At 46.5% G+C, this 18356-nt stretch overlaps 6 protein-coding genes and 3 non-coding genes across 9 annotated transcripts; 5 read left to right on the top strand and 4 right to left on the bottom strand.

Moving 5' to 3' along the window:
• Positions 1–1116: 1116 nt before the first annotated feature.
• ATNIH1004_010007 lies at positions 1117–1190 on the bottom strand. Its single transcript has one exon. It is a non-coding gene; the product is annotated as a tRNA-Val (tRNA).
• Positions 1191–2548: 1358 nt separating this feature from the next.
• On the bottom strand, positions 2549–2622 carry ATNIH1004_010006. The gene has a single exon. It is a non-coding gene; the product is annotated as a tRNA-Val (tRNA).
• Positions 2623–6726: 4104 nt separating this feature from the next.
• Positions 6727–6800, top strand: ATNIH1004_010005. Its single transcript has one exon. It is a non-coding gene; the product is annotated as a tRNA-Val (tRNA).
• Positions 6801–7309: 509 nt separating this feature from the next.
• RPC19 (DNA-directed RNA polymerase core subunit RPC19) lies at positions 7310–7933 on the top strand (the record flags this gene model as incomplete). The annotated part of the gene is made up of 4 exons (XM_033574586.1): positions 7310–7432; positions 7494–7585; positions 7659–7735; positions 7800–7933. The coding sequence occupies 4 exons, from the start codon at positions 7310–7312 to the stop codon at positions 7931–7933; spliced, it is 426 nt and encodes a 141-aa protein (XP_033422604.1).
• Positions 7934–8718: 785 nt separating this feature from the next.
• ATNIH1004_010003 (putative NADH-ubiquinone oxidoreductase B14 subunit) lies at positions 8719–9481 on the bottom strand (the record flags this gene model as incomplete). Its single annotated transcript, XM_033574585.1, has 4 exons — positions 8719–8838; positions 8982–9128; positions 9273–9334; positions 9439–9481. The coding sequence occupies 4 exons, from the start codon at positions 9479–9481 to the stop codon at positions 8719–8721; spliced, it is 372 nt and encodes a 123-aa protein (XP_033422603.1).
• Positions 9482–9912: 431 nt separating this feature from the next.
• loc1 lies at positions 9913–10599 on the top strand (the record flags this gene model as incomplete). Its single annotated transcript, XM_033574584.1, has 3 exons — positions 9913–10200; positions 10264–10413; positions 10477–10599. The coding sequence occupies 3 exons, from the start codon at positions 9913–9915 to the stop codon at positions 10597–10599; spliced, it is 561 nt and encodes a 186-aa protein (XP_033422602.1).
• Positions 10600–10766: 167 nt separating this feature from the next.
• ATNIH1004_010001 (putative hydrolase, alpha/beta fold family) lies at positions 10767–12434 on the bottom strand (the record flags this gene model as incomplete). Its single annotated transcript, XM_033574583.1, has 6 exons — positions 10767–10955; positions 11014–11142; positions 11196–11319; positions 11389–11469; positions 11528–11688; positions 11745–12434. The coding sequence occupies 6 exons, from the start codon at positions 12432–12434 to the stop codon at positions 10767–10769; spliced, it is 1374 nt and encodes a 457-aa protein (XP_033422601.1).
• A 1269-nt stretch (positions 12435–13703) lies between these two features.
• Positions 13704–14837, top strand: ATNIH1004_010000 (uncharacterized protein; the record flags this gene model as incomplete). Its single annotated transcript, XM_033574582.1, has 1 exon — positions 13704–14837. One exon carries the CDS (start codon positions 13704–13706, stop codon positions 14835–14837), a length of 1134 nt encoding a protein of 377 aa, XP_033422600.1.
• Positions 14838–15123: 286 nt separating this feature from the next.
• On the top strand, positions 15124–18201 carry ATNIH1004_009999 (uncharacterized protein; the record flags this gene model as incomplete). Its single annotated transcript, XM_033574581.1, has 7 exons — positions 15124–15134; positions 15190–16147; positions 16221–16331; positions 16401–16418; positions 16482–16597; positions 16653–17305; positions 17360–18201. 7 exons carry the CDS (start codon positions 15124–15126, stop codon positions 18199–18201), a joined length of 2709 nt encoding a protein of 902 aa, XP_033422599.1.
• Positions 18202–18356: the final 155 nt, after the last annotated feature.

Genomic DNA, 18356 nt, shown 5'->3' with positions numbered 1-18356 from the left:
AGAGCACCACGGAGAAATCTGATTAATTCCATATGGCCCTTCACTGGAGGATGGCACGTACCTAAAACAATTATTAATCCATATCAACATAGAAAAATACACGAGATACCAAATTAATGCTCTTCCAGAGCCCGTGCGTTTTTAGGCGGCCGAATGATATTTTTCTATAATTTCAATCAAGTGTCCAGAGCATCTGTTGTTGCTGTATTATTATTAAAGCTTTTTTAAGGCGATCCACTATAGACTTAGTATATTAGAGGATATCTAGACGTAATTAGTAGGACTTAGAAAACGCAGGCAGTAGGGCAATAGACTCGGAGCTTCACCTTCTTAGCTGCTTATCAACGTCTGGACTATTTGAACGATTCGAGGTCCGCCTGTTAAAGGAATCATCGATCTTGTTATGTGATGGTTTGGTTGTCTCTGCGCAGGTAGAGATAAAACTACTTGACCATAAAAAAGGTACAAGACGACTGATCGAAAATCTAGCGCCCTATAGGAGCGAAGGCCATGTCTAAACAATATATTGGGTTCAACCCTTGACGTGTTATCTATTAAGGAGCTAGCTCAGTCGAGATATGGAGGTCAGGAGAGGAGCCGTGGATTGAGTATATGGCTTAATACTGACTTCTACTTGGCCGGGTAGATCAACCGGTCAACTAAGTAGGATAGTAGAAGAAAATATCACTCTATCTTATATCAAGATATTAAAAAAAAAAAAAAAAAAAAAAAAAAAAAAAAAAACTAATCCCTGATCTCCTCTTCTTCGAGTAGATCAGGATGATATATAGAACGCCCATAGATAACGGCTATGAGATCATGACAATAGATCAACGCGTCATTAAGATACTATCGAAGCTTTGCGCAATGTGTACACAGCCTATCAATAAAGATTCAGGACCCGAACTTGGCCGATTCCCCAATCTATAATAGACACATTCTACTGCATAGACGATATTGTTGAGCTTCGATTCCAGAGTAATATAGTTGACCAGCTAAAGGAACTTTTCCGACATCATGATGAATGCTACCACTGAAATTCGAGGAACATGTCTGATTATCTTAAGTTGAACCGAAATTTATTTATCAAAAAAAAGAGGCCTTAAAAAATAGAAGTGACCAGTGCCGGGCTCGATCCGGCGACCTTATCGGTGTTAACGATACGTGATAACCAACTACACCAACCAGCCCTTATTGGTATTAATCCACCATTAATAATAATAAACAAAAAAAAAGGAAGGTTGCTTGCGGGGCAACCGACCTCTTCGAAATTTAACATTGGGTCCAGACCTAGGGCTTTGGGCCTAATAAGTAGGACATCATGGCGTGTTTCTACATAGGCTCACAGCTTAGCAACCTAATTTCTTGACCACCTATTGTACTCATCATTGTTATTCAGATAGTGGCTTAGTACCATATGCATCCTTTGGCAATATCCTTGGTGTTAAGATAACTTAGAACACTGAATCTACGCTGGAAACAGCGGCTCTATGTTGTCAGCTCGTAAACATACTCACTCTAGTTTGCCTTTACAGGTGCATGTCTCGTATGGTCTCTGAGGCTGAAAATGCAGTTCTATACTGAAGGACAGCCAACTCACTGCAGTCCAGGGGCGTATGGGCAGTTATAGATGTCCACGGATTAGTTGAGTTGCAATGCAGGTATATACGTCACGAAGGTTGGCCTGACTCGATCCGTTGGGCTCTCCCGGTATCATAGCATCAATCAGTGATACACCAAATCCCCTGGGGTCTCGTAGTTCATTTGATATGTACAGTCCCAGAGCCCAGGTTGATTCCTCAGCTCTTGCATATAGACAGTATAACGTGTCCTACACTGTTCAACAACACCATCGATTCACAACCGCTCCACCACTGCTTCAGTCCATGGCACGGCGCAGACCCGGGGGATATTAGCGTATGAGCGTATGTGTGTATCGTATGGTAGTTTTCATCCTATCCCTCCGGAGGCAGGGGAGCCCAGGTCATAGGTGACATAACATGAATGTTATTTGCTGCCTCCACCAATATGTCGCTCAAGAAAATGCCGGACAAAGCAGTCTACCTCTGCACCGAGCTTGGACATAGCTATCGCACGTCGTTTGATGAAAGGATTGCACGCTGTAGGTGTGTAGGAATGGCATATCCCCGGCTTTATGAGCTATATTGTTAACTACCAGGTTACTGGCCTATAGTTCTGTGAAACTATACAGGGTTCGTGTGTGGTGCGTCCCCTCCAACCATCCTGTCGAGTGGTATCTGCAGGGTGAGATGCTTCCCTGAGTGTTTAGGCCATCATGTGTACGCCGGACCTGCTTAACTGAGGTCATCCTCAGTATATATATTCCGGATTAGCGACATTAAAACTGGTCGACCCGAATTACTTCTTAATTACAAGCAGCTACAGCATGATGGGTTTGCGTTTTCCGGCCTCGATACTAGATACATGGCATTACGTCCGTGTGATTATGATATAGACAGCTTAATGGGCAGATAAAGCTCAGGTGGTAATCTATTAAACAAAAAGAAAAAAATGACCAAAAATTGAATGACCAGTGCCGGGCTCGATCCGGCGACCTCATCGGTGTTAACGATGCGAGATAACCAGCTACTCCAACCGGCCCTTATTAGTAAGCATACACCGCTTAACGTAGCCGGACACCGAATGGCCCAAGACACCGAATGGCCCGCTTTCTCACCGCCCCCCCCCCTAAAAACTTCAACATCTCAATTTTTCTAGTCATTTGATCGATATTATAAAAATTTCAAAATGAGTGCCATTTCTAAAGATAAAAGGGTGCAAATGGCTATTAACGCATGGAATAATGGCCAATTTCAATCAAAAACTGCCTGTGCTAAGGCATTTGATGTGCCTAGAAGAACTCTCTGCCATCGACTTAATGGAATAACTTCCCGCAAGGAAATGCTTGCTAATAGTCGAAAATTATCCAATCTTAAAGAAGAGACATTAAAAAGATGGATTATTGATATGTACAAGCGTGGTTTACCCTGCGATCTCCCAAGTTTAATATCTTGCAGGACTTTTAATATCTGCACGTCAAAAAGCTTCGTTGTCATCCCAGACCTCTTCCTCAAACCTAGTTAGTGATAAATGGGTTAGTCGATTTATTGCACGCCATGATGATATTAAATCAAGGTATAATCGTTAATACGACTACCAGCGGGCGAAGTGTGAAGATCCGCAGGTTATTTAGGGCTGGTTTTAATTGGTTCAAAACACTATTCAAAAATATGGTATTTTAAAACAAGATATCTACAATATGGATGAAACTGGCTTCCAAATGGGTGTGACATCAACAGCTAAGGTTGTCTGCGGTACGGAAACACGCAAATCTGATGCTAGATTAATTCAACCAGGTAACAGAGAATGGGTTACATCAATTGTGACTGTTGGAGGAAGTGGCTGGGTTTTACCCCCCCAGATTATTTTTTCTGGAAAAAAACATCAATCTCAGTGGTATTCTGTTCTACCTAAAGATTATCGATTAAGTCTTAGCGAGAATGGCTGGACTAATAATAATCTGGGACTAGAATAGCTACAAGAAGTCTTCGACAAGCATACAAAATCCCGCATTGTTGGTCAATATCGATTGCTTATTTTAGATGGCCACGGGAGCCATGCAACTGCTGAATTTGATCGATATTGCATGGAGCATTCAATTATTCCACTTTATATGCCTCCTCATTCATCTCACCTTCTTCAACCGCTTGATGTTAGCTGTTTTGCACCTTTAAAGCGCTTTTATGGGCAAAAAGTGCAAGAAATGATGAATAGTGGTATAAAAACTATTGATAAGGTAGATTTTCTATCTATCTATTCATCGGTTCACTCAAAAGCAATGTCATCAGCAAATATATTAAGTGGATTCAAAGCTACTGGCCTTATTCCTCTTAATTCTTCAACTGTGATGTCAAAGCTAAAAATCAAGTTGAAAACACCAACTCCGCCATCTTCTTCAGGCAGCAACCAATCATTTTACTTGGGGAAAACACCTTATAATCTTTATCAGTTAAATCGACAAAAAGAGCAACTTCTTGAGATTCAAAACCAAGGTCTTTTTCCATCAATTGCTGATACTTTGCTCGATAAAGCTATGAAAGGCAATGAGATTTCTATGCAGCAAATAGCTTTATTAAGGGATGAACTCCATCGACGTCAGGCAGGTGATGAATACCAGAAGGACAAGAAAGAGGTGCCTAGGCAGTTTATTCAAGATGCAGGCAGTCTAACCACTGATAAAGCACTACAAATAATGCAGGAAAGGGAGGAGGCAATTCAGGCAGAGGCTCAGGCACCAAGGCGACGGAGGCCCCCTACCTGTAGTAATTGCAATATTCAGGGCCATAATCGATTAAAATGCCCTACTAGATAGTACTACACTCATTATTTATAATATATTTCATTTGTATAGCAATAAAGACTTCAAATATTATCCAAATGGTGGGAGGAGGCGGGGCGGTGAGAAATCGGGCCATTCGGTGTCTTGGGCCATTCGGTGTCCGACTACGTTAACTAATTAGTTACTACGAATACCATACAGATAACTAAAATGCGAATCTCAACCAGACGAATTCTTCCTCAGCATTCAAAGTCGAAGCCTTTGCTTAGAGTTGAATTTCCTCTTTTGAGGCTTCCGAGAGACTGGATCTACTTTGCCGACAGCCATAGTTGTTTTCCTAACCTCCCTCCGCTTTGTTAGATTCGACTTGCTTGACCATAGTATGTCTGGTCTCGTAGGGTAATCCCCCAGATTAATACCACCCTTCTTTAGACCCTTCCACTTCTTAGCCAGTGAAACTCGCGAAAAGGTCGTGATCTGGGTATCGGTTTGGACGAAGAAAATCTTTTTTTTTTTTTTTTTTTTTCGATTCCCGCCTCGAACGGGTGGTAAACCGGGGCATGATGTTGTGAAATACCCACGTTTTAGCAGTCCTTACATTTTGTCCAAACCTCGTGTAGCAAATTATTTTTCTCCTCCACCGAGCATCGTATCAAATATTCTTCCCAATCAGCAGACCGTGAGCGCTGAAGACACCGGCGTGTTGCTATTCTATAAGGCTAATGTGGATTGACTAGAACGAGGGCCACAAAAGCTTTACTGGCTGCACCACAATTTGGACGGCCACAGCCATGCATAGTGTACCAGACGTATTTTTTTGGGTCGGCCTTCGCGTAGCAGGCAAAGGCATCGTCTAGGACTCACTCACCGCATCTCATGCTCTTCGACGCACAATATGATGGTGCTCCACACCAGAGGTTATGAGATCCCGCGCACTCGTGTGTTGTTGCTTTAGGACCCTGCAAATGTACCATGTGGCTACTTTAAGCACAATCTGCAGAAGGGTCGGGTCGACTTGACAGTTGGCAACAGATGACAAAAGGTGTACGCAGTTATCAGCTCGTCTTTGGAGGATGGGCTTTTATTCGATCTTCCGGCCATTCTGTTGTTGGATCCATGTGATAAGTCTACTGGGAGTTTCATCCCACTCTGAGATTTCACCCCAGTCAGACGCAATGCTTGACAGAAGGTCTAATTGAGTTAAGATTCGAAGCGCTGCCTAGTGTAGCAATACCTGTCCAGTAGCTTTGAGTAGGGAGTGAACCATGTCAATAGATTGACGAGAGCGACGCAAAGCTGCGCCACTGTAAGCATTGGTGGATACGGTGCGTATCGTCACCTCCTTTTGAGTGCCGCCCCGAATAGTTTCAGATGAGGTTAACCGTGCTGTCGCCAAGCTGAATTGCCGGATTCGAACCGTTGTCTGTTTCCTGACTAAAAGGATCTTTCACAGAGAAGGTGGCATTATGGAGGTGGCATGCAGCTGGCGCCAATGGATTTCCGCTAGGATGTAGCAGCAGTCCCGGTGGCCTTTCCACCCCAGATGTCCCCAGGTTTCCGTTTCTCGAGCAACAAATTCGGAAAACGCCCTGTCGACGTCGTACCTGGTGGCCGGTGGAAACTGGAGACAGATCTATGAGCTGGGGCAAAGCTAGGCAGGACAGTACAACGTTCTCTACACTCGGATTCGCGTAGGAGTGGCTCAAGAGCTTTCAGTCTCTCCATGTCTTATCCATCGAGGCATTCTCAGGGGGCTGCACCCATCACCAAAGAAGTGGTAGACATAGCTACTCGTGCCATAATCACCGTGGTTTTACATCGTGGTCTGGATAGTAGGTGAAGTATTACTCGATTGTATAGCTTGCCGGACTGGTATGTCAACTATTGCACCGCGAAAGATTGCGGCATGCTCATGGTGCTGTGAGACTTGACTATATGGGCGAAAGAAAGAATTGTAGGCAGAGAAGTAAGGTGTGGGGAGGGCAGAGACTTGTCGGTCTCTCCGGCCATTTGAGAGCGAATTACCTTTTTACCAGGATTGTCCTCTGCTAAACCAACAAAAGATCCCAAACGCAGATATCTTCCTCAGTACTGGGCCCACTATGTATTGCCAGTTTTATATAGATCTAGACCATCCTGCCAAAATACGACCATATACCCGCATTTTAATGATCAAATGCAAAGGGATAAGCCACAGATAAAGGGAGAGGAAATCCTTCTCGAGGCTTAGCAATGGCTGATGAAACCCAAAAATTTACAGTTTCTCTAAGGCGAGTTGTTGGAATAGCTGGCTATTATATATCGTGTGGTAGATGTGCTTGCCTGCCAGCTATTATGCACTTTTTGACGAGTAGATCCCCAGCAAGGGCCGGTTGGTGTAGTTGGTTATCACGTATCGTTAACACCGATAAGGTCGCCGGATCGAGCCCGGCACTGGTCACTTCTAAATTTTTCAATTTTCTTTTTTTCTCTTCTTTGAGAATTAAGTCTTGGTGCTGTCATTATTTTCTTACTATTTCCACTTATTTCAACCTGCCCTACAGAATCGGAGAAGAAGAGAACAGGAAGCAGTAGAACATGGCATATCCACAACTATATGCTTGCCTCCCTGTTCTCCAATCATAAAAGAAAATGCCAAGCCCTCCATCTCCCAAGGCGGTCGGACACTGATTCTATCGATAACCATTTTTCAACTTTTTCCCCTCAAGGGACTGCTGCGACAAGTTCTGGTTGATTCTCCACACTGAAAGAAGCGAGAGGGCTTTTCTCCCGCCCGCCTGAGAGACTGATTGAATACCTGGAAATCACAGCCATACGTGCGGTCATTGGAAAATCCTGTTCTGCGCGAGACCGAGATAGTCTAGGAACCTTTTTTATTTTTTTTTTTTTACCCTGCTTGAGACGCCGAATAGACTTGAAGAACAGCCCATACCACGACATAATCTCGAAATGCCATCTTCCGTCCATCCTCAAGACCAGGACCAGCCCATGACGGACGCTCTGCCCCAGGAGCAGGAGCAGGAGTATGAACAAGAAGATGTGTTGGAACTGGAGGAGAAGCGGATTGTCGTTGTTCGTTCTACATGCGATTTTGCGTCGACCAATGCAGTATTCGCTAACGTTGGTATGGTAGTTACCTGGTGCCACCGAAACCGCTGCTTCATTCCAGTTCGAGGGCGAGGGCCATACCTTGGGAAATGCTTTACGATATGCGATCATGAAAAAGTGTGTATATCCTTCCTGGACCCGGTGCACTGCGAACCCTAGAGCTGAACATGCAAGCTGACCTCTTCTGCAGTCCCCAGGTTGAATTCTGTGGATATACCATCCCTCACCCTTCGGAAACGAAAATGAACCTACGAATCCAGACGTACGGTATGGAGAGCACCTGGAGCACTTTCCCCGGCAGGCGAATTTTTGAACTGACTTGCTTAATCAGATACAACGAATGCAGTGGAGGCTTTGGAAAAAGGCTTGGAATCCTTGATGGATCTATGTGACGTTGTCACAGAAAGGTTTATCTCTGCGCGTGATGCTTTCAATACCTCCAAGGCAGATAAAATGACATCGTAGCATCTGCCCCTTTTTCTTTTTCGTTTCTTCTTCTGGTTCTATGTGGCGTTTTGTATAGTTACTCTGTTATATAAGGGGGTCAAGCATTGTTTATGCCCTGTCAGCAACTCAGCATTGTTTTTATAGAAACTTGATATTCAACTGGACATATTATGGAACTGTAGTTTATATCTCAGTTACACTGTGTCTCCCATGCCTATAGATTGTCCCTAGGTGGTTATCTACACGAAATGACAGCAGTAAACTAGGTGTATCCATCCATGCCAACAACTGTACCAAATTTGCCTCATGCCACTCAATGTTCCCTGCATCTGCTTCGGACATGAACACCACCTCTATAAGCACGCTGTGGAAGGCTTGAATTGTACTTCCGAAGCAGCCTGTATTCCTCAAATATACCACTCGTCCACAGTACTGTTTGCTACTGTCTCGGATTTTCCCCATGTGCCATGTGTGCCTCTAAAGAAATATCAGCTGTGCTGTATGAAATGTATATTTATTAGGGTGGTCGAATGAAAAATACGCTGGACTACTAAACCATCTGACTTGTAAATAACCATATCTCTTGCCGAAGAATGTTAAATAGGCGATACCCTTAGCGGCAGGATCTAATAACCCAAGCTTACAGAAGATGCCTAGTAGCCACTACTGAACTACCCATAAAAGAGAAAAATCCGACGTTAGCTAGACTAACAATATTTACATAGGACTTTCTATCGTTCCAATCTTCGGAACGCATGTAGCTACCATGGAGAAACAAGAAAAAGGGCAGGACACAATTCAATTTAGTTGCGGCCTTCCAAGAAGCCAGAGATGAAGTTAGGAGGTAGTCGAGCGCCGGGTTCCTCCTCTGGCCGGAAGTACTTCATCACATGCGACAGCTGCTTCCAGTAGTTGAGGGTTTCCTAATAGGTGCGATACGAATTAATTCCGACTCGGATGCCAGACAAAGGGTTGCGACAGAGTGCATCAGATTGTGTTGGATCCAAGTCATCCAACTGACCATCCTGGAACTCGATGCGAATGAAATATCAAGTGTCCCACTCACCTGGTATTCAGAGTGGCTCTGGAAAAGTAGCACGTCGATAACACCCAGCTGTTTCACGTAACGGTGCTTTTCGAACTCCTGGCGGATCTTTGTGCGGATGGCGGACACGGGAATGTTCAAGGAGTACATGGTCTGGATCTCTGGGGACTGCTCGTTTCAATGATCATTGGTGTTAGTTGACTGTTCCGAAGGATATGGGCACGGGTATCTTGGTCTTCCTGTTTGAACAATTGGCGACCTAGTGACCGCAGAAACCCACGTGCCCAACAATGGAATAATAGTTGCACTAACCGCTCTAAGCCATTCCCTGTAAGACCTCATGACACGAGACTTCGCATCGGCCCAATTGGCGGCTGTTGAATGCGAGATAGATTAGCTCTGGGTTCTGCCCATTGAGGTAGCGGCAATTTCTAAAGACCGGACCAATCCGGGGTGTTGGGGCAAACTGGGGACGTACAGGAGCGCGTGCGCTGCGCAAGGTAAGTCGGGTTGATAGTCATGGTAGTTGAGATGAACAGAAGATCCCCAGGCCGGGAGGTTTGGCAATGGCATACAGATGAGCGGAGGAGGGAAGAGGCGCTGCGGAAGAAAGTCGACGATCCGTTCGGCCTCGATTAGCGTGATGATTAGATGGGAAGTAGAGGTGTTGTGAGGCCATGCTCACCGCCTGCCTGTTTCAAAATTTCTTCACGGCTCCTCATGCGATCAAGCTTCGTTTCTGGCTCATTCGTTCCTCTGACTGATTAATTTATCCTGGAGATTCTCGCATTGGTTGAGATCGTGGGATACGTATTTCTTTGTTTCGGTTCGCTCAGTTGTCGCTTATACTTTCCCAAGTTCCCCTGAGCATTTTCGCCTACCAAAAGAACGTCTCTGATTTCCTACCTGCTTGTATGCGATAGTCTCGATAAGTCAAGAGAAGAATATTGAGATGGCGCCGGCTAAGGGTTCGGCAAAGGGAAAGGCCTCTTCTGGGGTGGATTCCAAGAAGAGCAAACCGTTGTCTTCGGGATCCCGAGTGAGCAAGAAAAACGTCAAACGCCCGCCACCCCAGGAAGTCAAGTCGAAGGCGCGCACTGAGCCATCGTTATTGAAGAAGACAAAGAAGAAGGAGTACTCTGAAGCAGAACTGGATTTGCCTAAACTGAATATGATCACGCCGGTTGGGGTGGTGAAGCCCAAGGGAAAGAAGAAGGGAAAGGTTTTTGTGGATGACGAGGTGCGTCGGCTGTCTTCCTCATTCGCTCCACCAGGAACACACTGCTAATACTGTTGTCTATAGGAGGGAATGGCAACCATCCTTGCCATGGTGAATGCTGAGAAGGAAGGTCAAATCGAGTCGAAGCTGATGAAAGCGCGTCAATTGGAGGAGATCCGAGAAGCGAAGAGGAAGGAGGCCGAAGCCAGGCAGGCACAAAAGAAATCTAAACTGGTACGCATATACGTCACAATATCTGCTTGGCGATTGGGGTACGAGCGACTAATACTCAAACAGGAGGATGCCAAACAATCGATACGCCAGAAGCGGAAGCACAGAGGCGACAATGATCATGATACTCGGACCGCCGAGCCGGCTTCAAAGTCAAAGGGGAAGAGAAAGAGCGTTTCATTTGCTTGAGGTGTTATGTAAAAATAAAAAGTTAATTCTGTCTATACTATGTCTATGTATTTAGATAGGGGTCTGGCGTTTCCATCGGTCTACTGAATGACAACTCATGACGATCATTGCTGCATCATGAAAACAGGTATCAGCCTTCAGTCCATAGTAGATATATATATAGAGCTCTAAGCCGACTGGGCCAATTTTAAGCCTAGTTTACGCCGCATTGGGCTGAACTCCGGTTTGGGAGTCGTGTTGGGTTCTCCCCCAGGCCGTTCAAGATCGATGTGGCTGGGAATATTTTCTGGATTTTGGACCATGAAAGGAGTTTCAAGGTCGACTTCTTTGGCCATTAGATTAAGAAAGTTGTTTACCTGAGAAGCGTTCAGTATATAGGAAGGGAAATAACAGCAAAATGACCATGAAACGTACTGGCTTAACAAACCACCTGTCTCCTCCAAGTTCAAACCATCCTAGATGCCCACCCCACGACGTGGTCATCATGACTCCATAAGGGGTTCGTTGGATCTCCTCGAATGGGAGTGCCTTAACGGAGGCAATCTACCGTAAAGTCAATGCAGGTCCAATGTGGATTTCGGTGCTTTAGTGCTCACAGGATCATCCTCTGCCTGTATAGTAAAAAAGGGGATCTTAATGGCAAGCATGGAATCAGTGGAAGTGGCATCACGGTAATAGGCGCCCTCTGTGGGATAACCCCAAAGTGGACATTGTACGGCCCTGCCCAAAACCCAAAAGGTTAGAGACTATCTGAGAAACACTTATTGACACACGGTGGAAATGGTATACCGATCGAACTCATGCAAATAAGTAACTTTTCGCACAGTCTCCACATCAAGCCGAGGGTTCTTGGAGACTTCTTCCACATGCCTGGGCACGTTTATTGTTAGTCAAATAATAGAGGCAGGAGTTGATACAGGTTACCTACTGTTCGAAGAGCTGCTTCATGCTTGAGCCCATTACTTTGCTATAGACCTCAAGTCCCATCCAAGTGCTTTGCAGGTTGACAGAGCCAACTTCCAGATTCCAAGGGCTTGCGCAGAGAACGGCAGCCTTCAACTCGCAAGCTTCGCCTTCTTCGCCTAAATACTATACGGTTCTTTAATTATGATTGAATCAACACATCTAGAGCTGACATGACTTACGTTAGTGAGGATATTGGCACCAAGAGAGAACCCAATCCCGAACAGAGGACGGTTTGGGAACGTCTTGCGTAGCCATTTCACGGTCTGACGAACATCCCACGTAGCACGAGCATTATAAAGCATCCCCGTGGTAATCTTGGTCCGAGAGCAGCCCCTGGAGTTGACAACGCATGCCTCCCAACCTTTATCGGCAACCAGAGGTGCGACAACATGACGCAGGTAGATTTCATGAGAACCGCCACTGAGGCCATGAAGAACCACCAGCATAGGCTTGGTATCATCCGAAGAAAGGGCGGAGAACTCACCCTCTGAGAAAAATGACGTTCGTTCCGGCAAGCCTGAGGGCTGAGTGTATTTCCTCTCTTCGTCGGCAGCCTGGCCAGTTTTGGGGACGGTGTATGGCTCCACGACAAAATCCACGGCAAAATGCCCATTAAAGGTGGAATTTTCCGCCTCAAAGACCCAGCGTTTATAGTACACTGGAACACCATCATATTTCACTGCCGTCCAGGCCGTCTGCAGATGACCATTGAAGAGGAATGGGTTGAGGGTACATTTTGCTGGGGTGGCAGTGCGACAAATGTCCAATAGAGTGGTTTGTTCTTGCTTCCCAGATTTCCCAGCCTTTTTTGATATCAGAAGAGCGTTGTCTTTAGAATGAATAAACGAAACTCGTCCAGTCGGTCGCATCCATGAGAATAGACCCATTATGATCACTGCAGATAGCAGAAAGGGAACGTGCAACAAGCTGAGGCTGGATGTGATGTCCGCGGAAGCCATAGAAGGTCAAACTTGGCTACAGGGGGAGCTCAACAACAGATCTGTCGACTGAGAAATAGTGGAGAGAAAAAAAGAAAAGCCTAAAAAAGGCATAACAAGACAGATATTAAAAAGAAGGAAACAGAAGGCGATATATCTTTCTTGCTTTTTCTTTTCCACCGGAGATGAGCCTCGGCATCTGTGCCTAACTAGTTAGCTAATCAGAAATGTGATGACATAAGCACCTTATCTTGTTAGGTTAGTTAAGTTATGTTAACTATTAACTTTTAACCTAACTAGTAAAATTAGTTAAACTTACTCTCGCTTGTGGATTACGTTAGCTGGCTTACCACGTGACATTTTTATATCTGATGAGTCAGCGGTACTGATGAGTCAGCGGTTTGGAACACAGTCACTGTCAGCACATCATGGGATGCAACAACCGGTCATTTGATCGAGCGGGTGTTGAGTTCGCATGCCCACCCTCTTCCAAGGAAAAGCCTTCTGAGCCACAGAGTTTCTATGCTTAGAATGGTGTTCTGTTTGCCCCAGCCGCCTGATCCGGTGGCACTTTGTATGCCGGATGCGGGAGATAGTGTGAGATTATGATGGATTCGTCTGGTACGCTTCGTTGAGGTACGCCCCTAGGAACCCATGTTGAGCTTGGAATCCACTTTCTAAAATTGACATATGGAAGACTATACCTGCGTTTATGGATGCGGAGCGGATGCTAGCTCAGGAAAAAGCACGCTAGACCCACCATGAAATGCAGTATACTAGTCATATATGTAATGCCGATAAGGTTGATGACGCTGTGACCTTGGCGCGTGCTCCGTTTGCGTGCAAGACTCTACCCAGACAATGTGAACTACTTCAGAGTCCAGAGACCTTCTGCTCTTTACTTTTTTCTTTCTTCTTTTCTTTTCTTTTGCACTGGTCCTTTGTCACGCGGTGTTCCTTCATTTAGTATTTCTACACGCCATGTAGCCGCAGTGCCAGCAGGAAACAAGCTGGTCTTCATTTTACCCATGAGTTTCTGCTAGACTCTCAAGGACTGTTGCAAAATTGAAAGCTTCACGTCGTTTGAGGTAGTTGCAAAGTGCAATTGGTGGTGCTCTCTATGCTCAAAAGCTAGGAAGCGCAATCGACATGGTATATAGTTTTCGTCGAGCCGGTGAGAGGTTTAAAACCATCGCCAAGATGAACCGTTGGTCACGAAGTCAAGACGAAGAGCAGGTTCCGGAGGTGGAGTCCTCCAGGCCGTGCTATCTCCTGCAACTTCCCACTGAGCTACTCCTGGAGATCGTCTCCCATTTATCTGTATTGCCAGAGGCATGTCTCGCGCTCACCTGTAAACGGCTGTACGCAATCTCAGCATCAATTCTGGACTCGAAGTCGCTTCACTTTAACCGAGATTTTGCTCCACTCTTCCACCATTACCGGAACGGGCATAACTTTGTCACTCCACGATGGCAGTTCATCAACCTGCTGGAAACTAGCAGGTGGCGCGCCTGTTCCAAATGCTTGAAGCTTCATCCACGAAGTTCATTTTCCTCCAGGGAGCTGAAACGAAAATCTGAAGAACGAGGCTGCAACCTGGGCAACCTTGCCGGCGTTGTTGATCTGTGTCCCTGCAAAAAGTTAACTTTCGCGGATAAGATGGATATTGTCGAGTTGTTAAAGATGCGCCAGAAGTCAGTGGAGGTTTTGGAGGCCCAGTTCAGGACTGGGGCCCAAAATCGTTTCTGCTGGCATTCCTGTACCGAGGACTATGGGGCGACGCAGTTGCAGATTGACATTTACCCCGAGCTGAATGAAGATGATCAGTTGATGATCAAAACGGAGTATCGGTTATCAACCGGGCCTGGGCAACTCGGCAAAGAAGAATACATGACACCTCGTTTTGGATGCGCGCATCGATCAGTCGACTTGTGGCTTTCTAGCGTCTGTCAGACCACCATTTGTCGACAGTACGACAGCTTCTGTGCCTCATGCAAACGGATATCCATCTGTAACACCTGCAACGCCTCTCTAAAATGCCCTCGCAAGCAGCCATTACGAGTTTACCAAGAATCAGGAAAGGCTACGTATTACTTCTGGATAGAGAGATGTCTAGGAGGAGCGTCCCCCGTTCCTGATCTGACGTGGGCGGCTCAGAGAATCCATCCTGCAGAGAACTTGATCGACGTAGACAATTGCAGTGAGCTATGCCCATGGACTGTTCGCGAACATCCTCCTCTCAACAATCCACCTAACCTGGGGATGGATTTACTTGACAATGGGATTCAGGATCCATCGATCAGCCAACTGTATTCTTCGATTAATATGATATAAAGACATGATATGGATTGATGGATGACTTGGTGGATACTGTATGGTTAATAGACAGGTTTATCCAGGTTTTTTTTTTTTTTTTTTTTTCTCTTCTCTTATGTGTTTTGCTGGGTTCCCCTTGTGGTTTTCCATGTATGTATCTTTTAGACGAGTACAACTCCTTTATATTTTGATAGTATATCTCTTGATAGTTAACTAATGTTATCGACTCATCTATACCTGAATTAGTCATCACTTGACCGCCCACAGGTTTCTCCGACCCGAAACGGAAAGGGAAACGCCCGTGATGGCAGAAACGTAACATTCACGACGCCATCGCTTCTCAGCCAGAGGTGCTTTCGACCTATTCTAGGAGACGGCAACAGGCTCGTGGGCATTGCCTGCATGCTGGGGTGATGAACTATCCACCACATAATGGCCAATACCCCCCGCAGTATCTGCAAAAACCCCCCAATCTTCAACAGCACCAGCAGACCATCCAGCCGCAGCAGCTACTGTACAATAATGGTCCCGCTAACACCTCGCCATATCAATATGGCAAACCGGTTGTCTATCCTCAGGTTATGATTCCATCCTATCCCGCTTATACACAACCCTATAGCCCGCAACCCCAACAGCCACCACAACAACAACAACCGCAACCGCAACCGCAACCTGCACCACAACCGGCCTCTCAGCCACCACCACCAGCGGTGGCGGAACAGCACCAACTGCCAGAGCAGCCGCAGTTTGTGAATCCATCAGATGTATTCCAGCAGCCACTAATCCCTCCGGTCTCGTCGTCATCATTCAACCGTACGCCATCTCAATATGGAAGCCAATCAGCCGTGTCAGCTGCAAGTAGCAGCCATTCCCCAGTGCTCTCTAGCACCGCTACAACGCAGTCGCCGTACCACACTCCTGCTCCCAACGCCAACCATGGGAGTCCATCATATGGCAAACACCCCCAGGCTTCACCCCGCCCACCACCAGCTCGGCCTCAACCGATTGTAGGAACACCCCCGGCGCCGTCGCCGAAAGCCATTCCTCAAGTGTTGATTCCCGCCCCTTCCCCAGAGGTGCAACAGAAAATGCAGCGGCAGGCTCCAAAGAAACAAGCGCAACGACCAGCTGGCCCGCCACTACCTCCGCATAAACCGGCAAATGCGGCTATAGACTACCAGGTGTTATTACTGGCCATGGCAGATGAGTATCTCAACACAGCTCACAGCCACGGGACAACAGTCGCATTGATGAGGCGTGAGGTGGAGGTAGAGGAATATTATAAACTGGTTGCGACGGGTCTTGGCTGCCTAGAAGCTGTGCTGAAGGTTTGTATAGTCCTCTTCTTCATAGACTTTATACCCCCTGCCCCTGACGAGCTCTTACTGATATTCTTTGTAGAATTGGAGGCTACAGCCGCGTGTGGAAGCTCTTGTACGATTGCGGTATTCTCGCATCTTGTTCGAAGAAACAGAAAATGACCTTGAAGCGGAGACTGCGTTAAGTAAAGGTGTATGTGCAACCTAGCCCGCTTTTTCCCCTTCCCCCTTTAGTGGGACTTTGCTGACGCTTCTTTGGTAGATTGATCTATGTGAAAGGGTAAGTCGCACTGAATTTGAGTTAGATGTACCCTGGTTTTCTCGGAGACTCATAGCGACCTAGAATCGAATGCTAGATCTCAAGTATAGCATGCAGCACCTTTTGGCGCGGATGTTGCACAAGACGAACCCTAAGGCTTCGTTGAAGGCAGTAGATGGAATGATTCAGGATGTAGAAGCGTGAGTTTGGTCTGGGTTTGCTACCCATGACTCCTGCGCTGACTGGTCTTGCAAGGTATCGTCATTCTGCCTGGGAATACGCGTTTCGCTTTCTCCGAGTTTCTCTCTCGCTGTCATCTGTTTCCCATCAAGATTCGATCTCGGCGGTGCAACACCTCCATAAAATTGCTGACATGGCCAACCGCAATGGCGACAAGGCTGTTTCGGCCATGTCGGCCGTGATCGAGGCTTTAGCACACCTGCAGTATGGGACCAGTTTCGACTCTGTTGAACAGGCTCAGCGTGCCGTGGCAGTAGCCCGGAGTCACCAACTCAATGATGAGCTTCGCCATATCCCGCAATTGACAACGCTAGTCCAAATGGTTGACATCTGCTGCAGTCTGCAGGAATACGACATTAACCAATCCTCTAATAAATTAAAAATATTGCAGGACTTGATGGATGAGAGATTAAACGATTCAAACTGGCGTGCTGATGGGTCATTCTCGATCCCCTTAAGTGGAAAGTCAGCCGGTCCCTCTTCGATAGATACTGGAGACATCCTTCAGGTTCAGAACGGCACATTGCTTTTGAGCTTCAATTGGTTACCGCAGCACGACCTCTATGCGCTTTGCTATTTCTTGAGCTCCATAACCCTGAGCTGCAAGAACTCTTATGATGGTCGCAAGGCCGAGAAGTTCCTCCAGGAAGGGCTACGCATGCTACAAGGTTGGCTGCCCTTGTCTATACTGACTTTAATGAAATTCTAATCTCCATATACAGGGAGCTTCAAGTCACCCCAGGATGTCACTGAGTCGATGGTAAACGCGAACAGACGGGTAGAATGGCGCAGGACCTTGTATTGCAATCTTCTCCTCCAGCAGGTATTTCTTGCATGTGGCCGCACGGACTGGGATCTGGCCAGCAAGACATTGAAAGATCTATGGCAGGAAGCGCAAGAACTTGGCGAAGGTCTTCCTTACCCTATTCAGTGCCTGATGGAATATGCCTCAGGTACCATCGCACAAGCGACCGGGGATTTAAAGGCAGCTTTTGGGTCTTTCCAGTCACCTCCCCTCTCACTGACATCGTTTCCGAGCAAGGCCGCTCGCAATGATCCCTGTCGTGATATCGCCACCCTAGCTGCTCTCAACACCATTCTTATTATCCGCGATCCCACCCACCCATCGCACTCTAACCTCCCTAGTGTCTTGTCTACTGTGGAGTCGATCTGCAAGGGTAGCCCCAATAAATACATACAGGCAGCCTACTACCTGGTATGTGCGACGGTACAGTCGGATTCCACCATCCAGACGAAACAGTTCCTTCAGCAAGCTCTCCAGTCGGCCACTGCCATCAGCAACAGCCAGATAACCTGTATGACCCTGACTTTCATGAGCTGGAAGTATTTCCGTGGCGTGGTTGGCGAACAGGCGGAAAAGAGTGCACGTGCGGGCCGTGCGATGGCGAAGAAAGCCAACGACCGTCTCTGGGTCAGTGTTACGGACGAAATGCTAGCGGAAACTCTGGAGAGGCAAGGGAAAAACGAAGAAGCGAAAGGAGTCCGCGAAGAAGGTCATCGAGTGATGATGGGGTTGCCGTCATCATTGAAACGACCGACTTGATGTTGTTGGACGTATCTCATTTTATTGCCTTCTCATCTTTCCGTTCTTTATTATCTTCATTTCGTGGTTTTACTGTACTAGTTGTATGTCCGGGGATTTCAGTTCATGATACCATATTAGTGTCTATGGTGTAGGGTGGCGCAATTGTGATTTAC

The sequence above is a fragment of the Aspergillus tanneri genome (genome assembly GCF_003426965.1).
Source record: "Aspergillus tanneri strain NIH1004 chromosome Unknown AapTan_5_pilon_pilon_pilon, whole genome shotgun sequence".
Classification (NCBI taxonomy): Eukaryota; Fungi; Ascomycota; class Eurotiomycetes; order Eurotiales; family Aspergillaceae; genus Aspergillus; species Aspergillus tanneri.
This window is presented reverse-complemented; position numbering and strand designations above follow the sequence as displayed.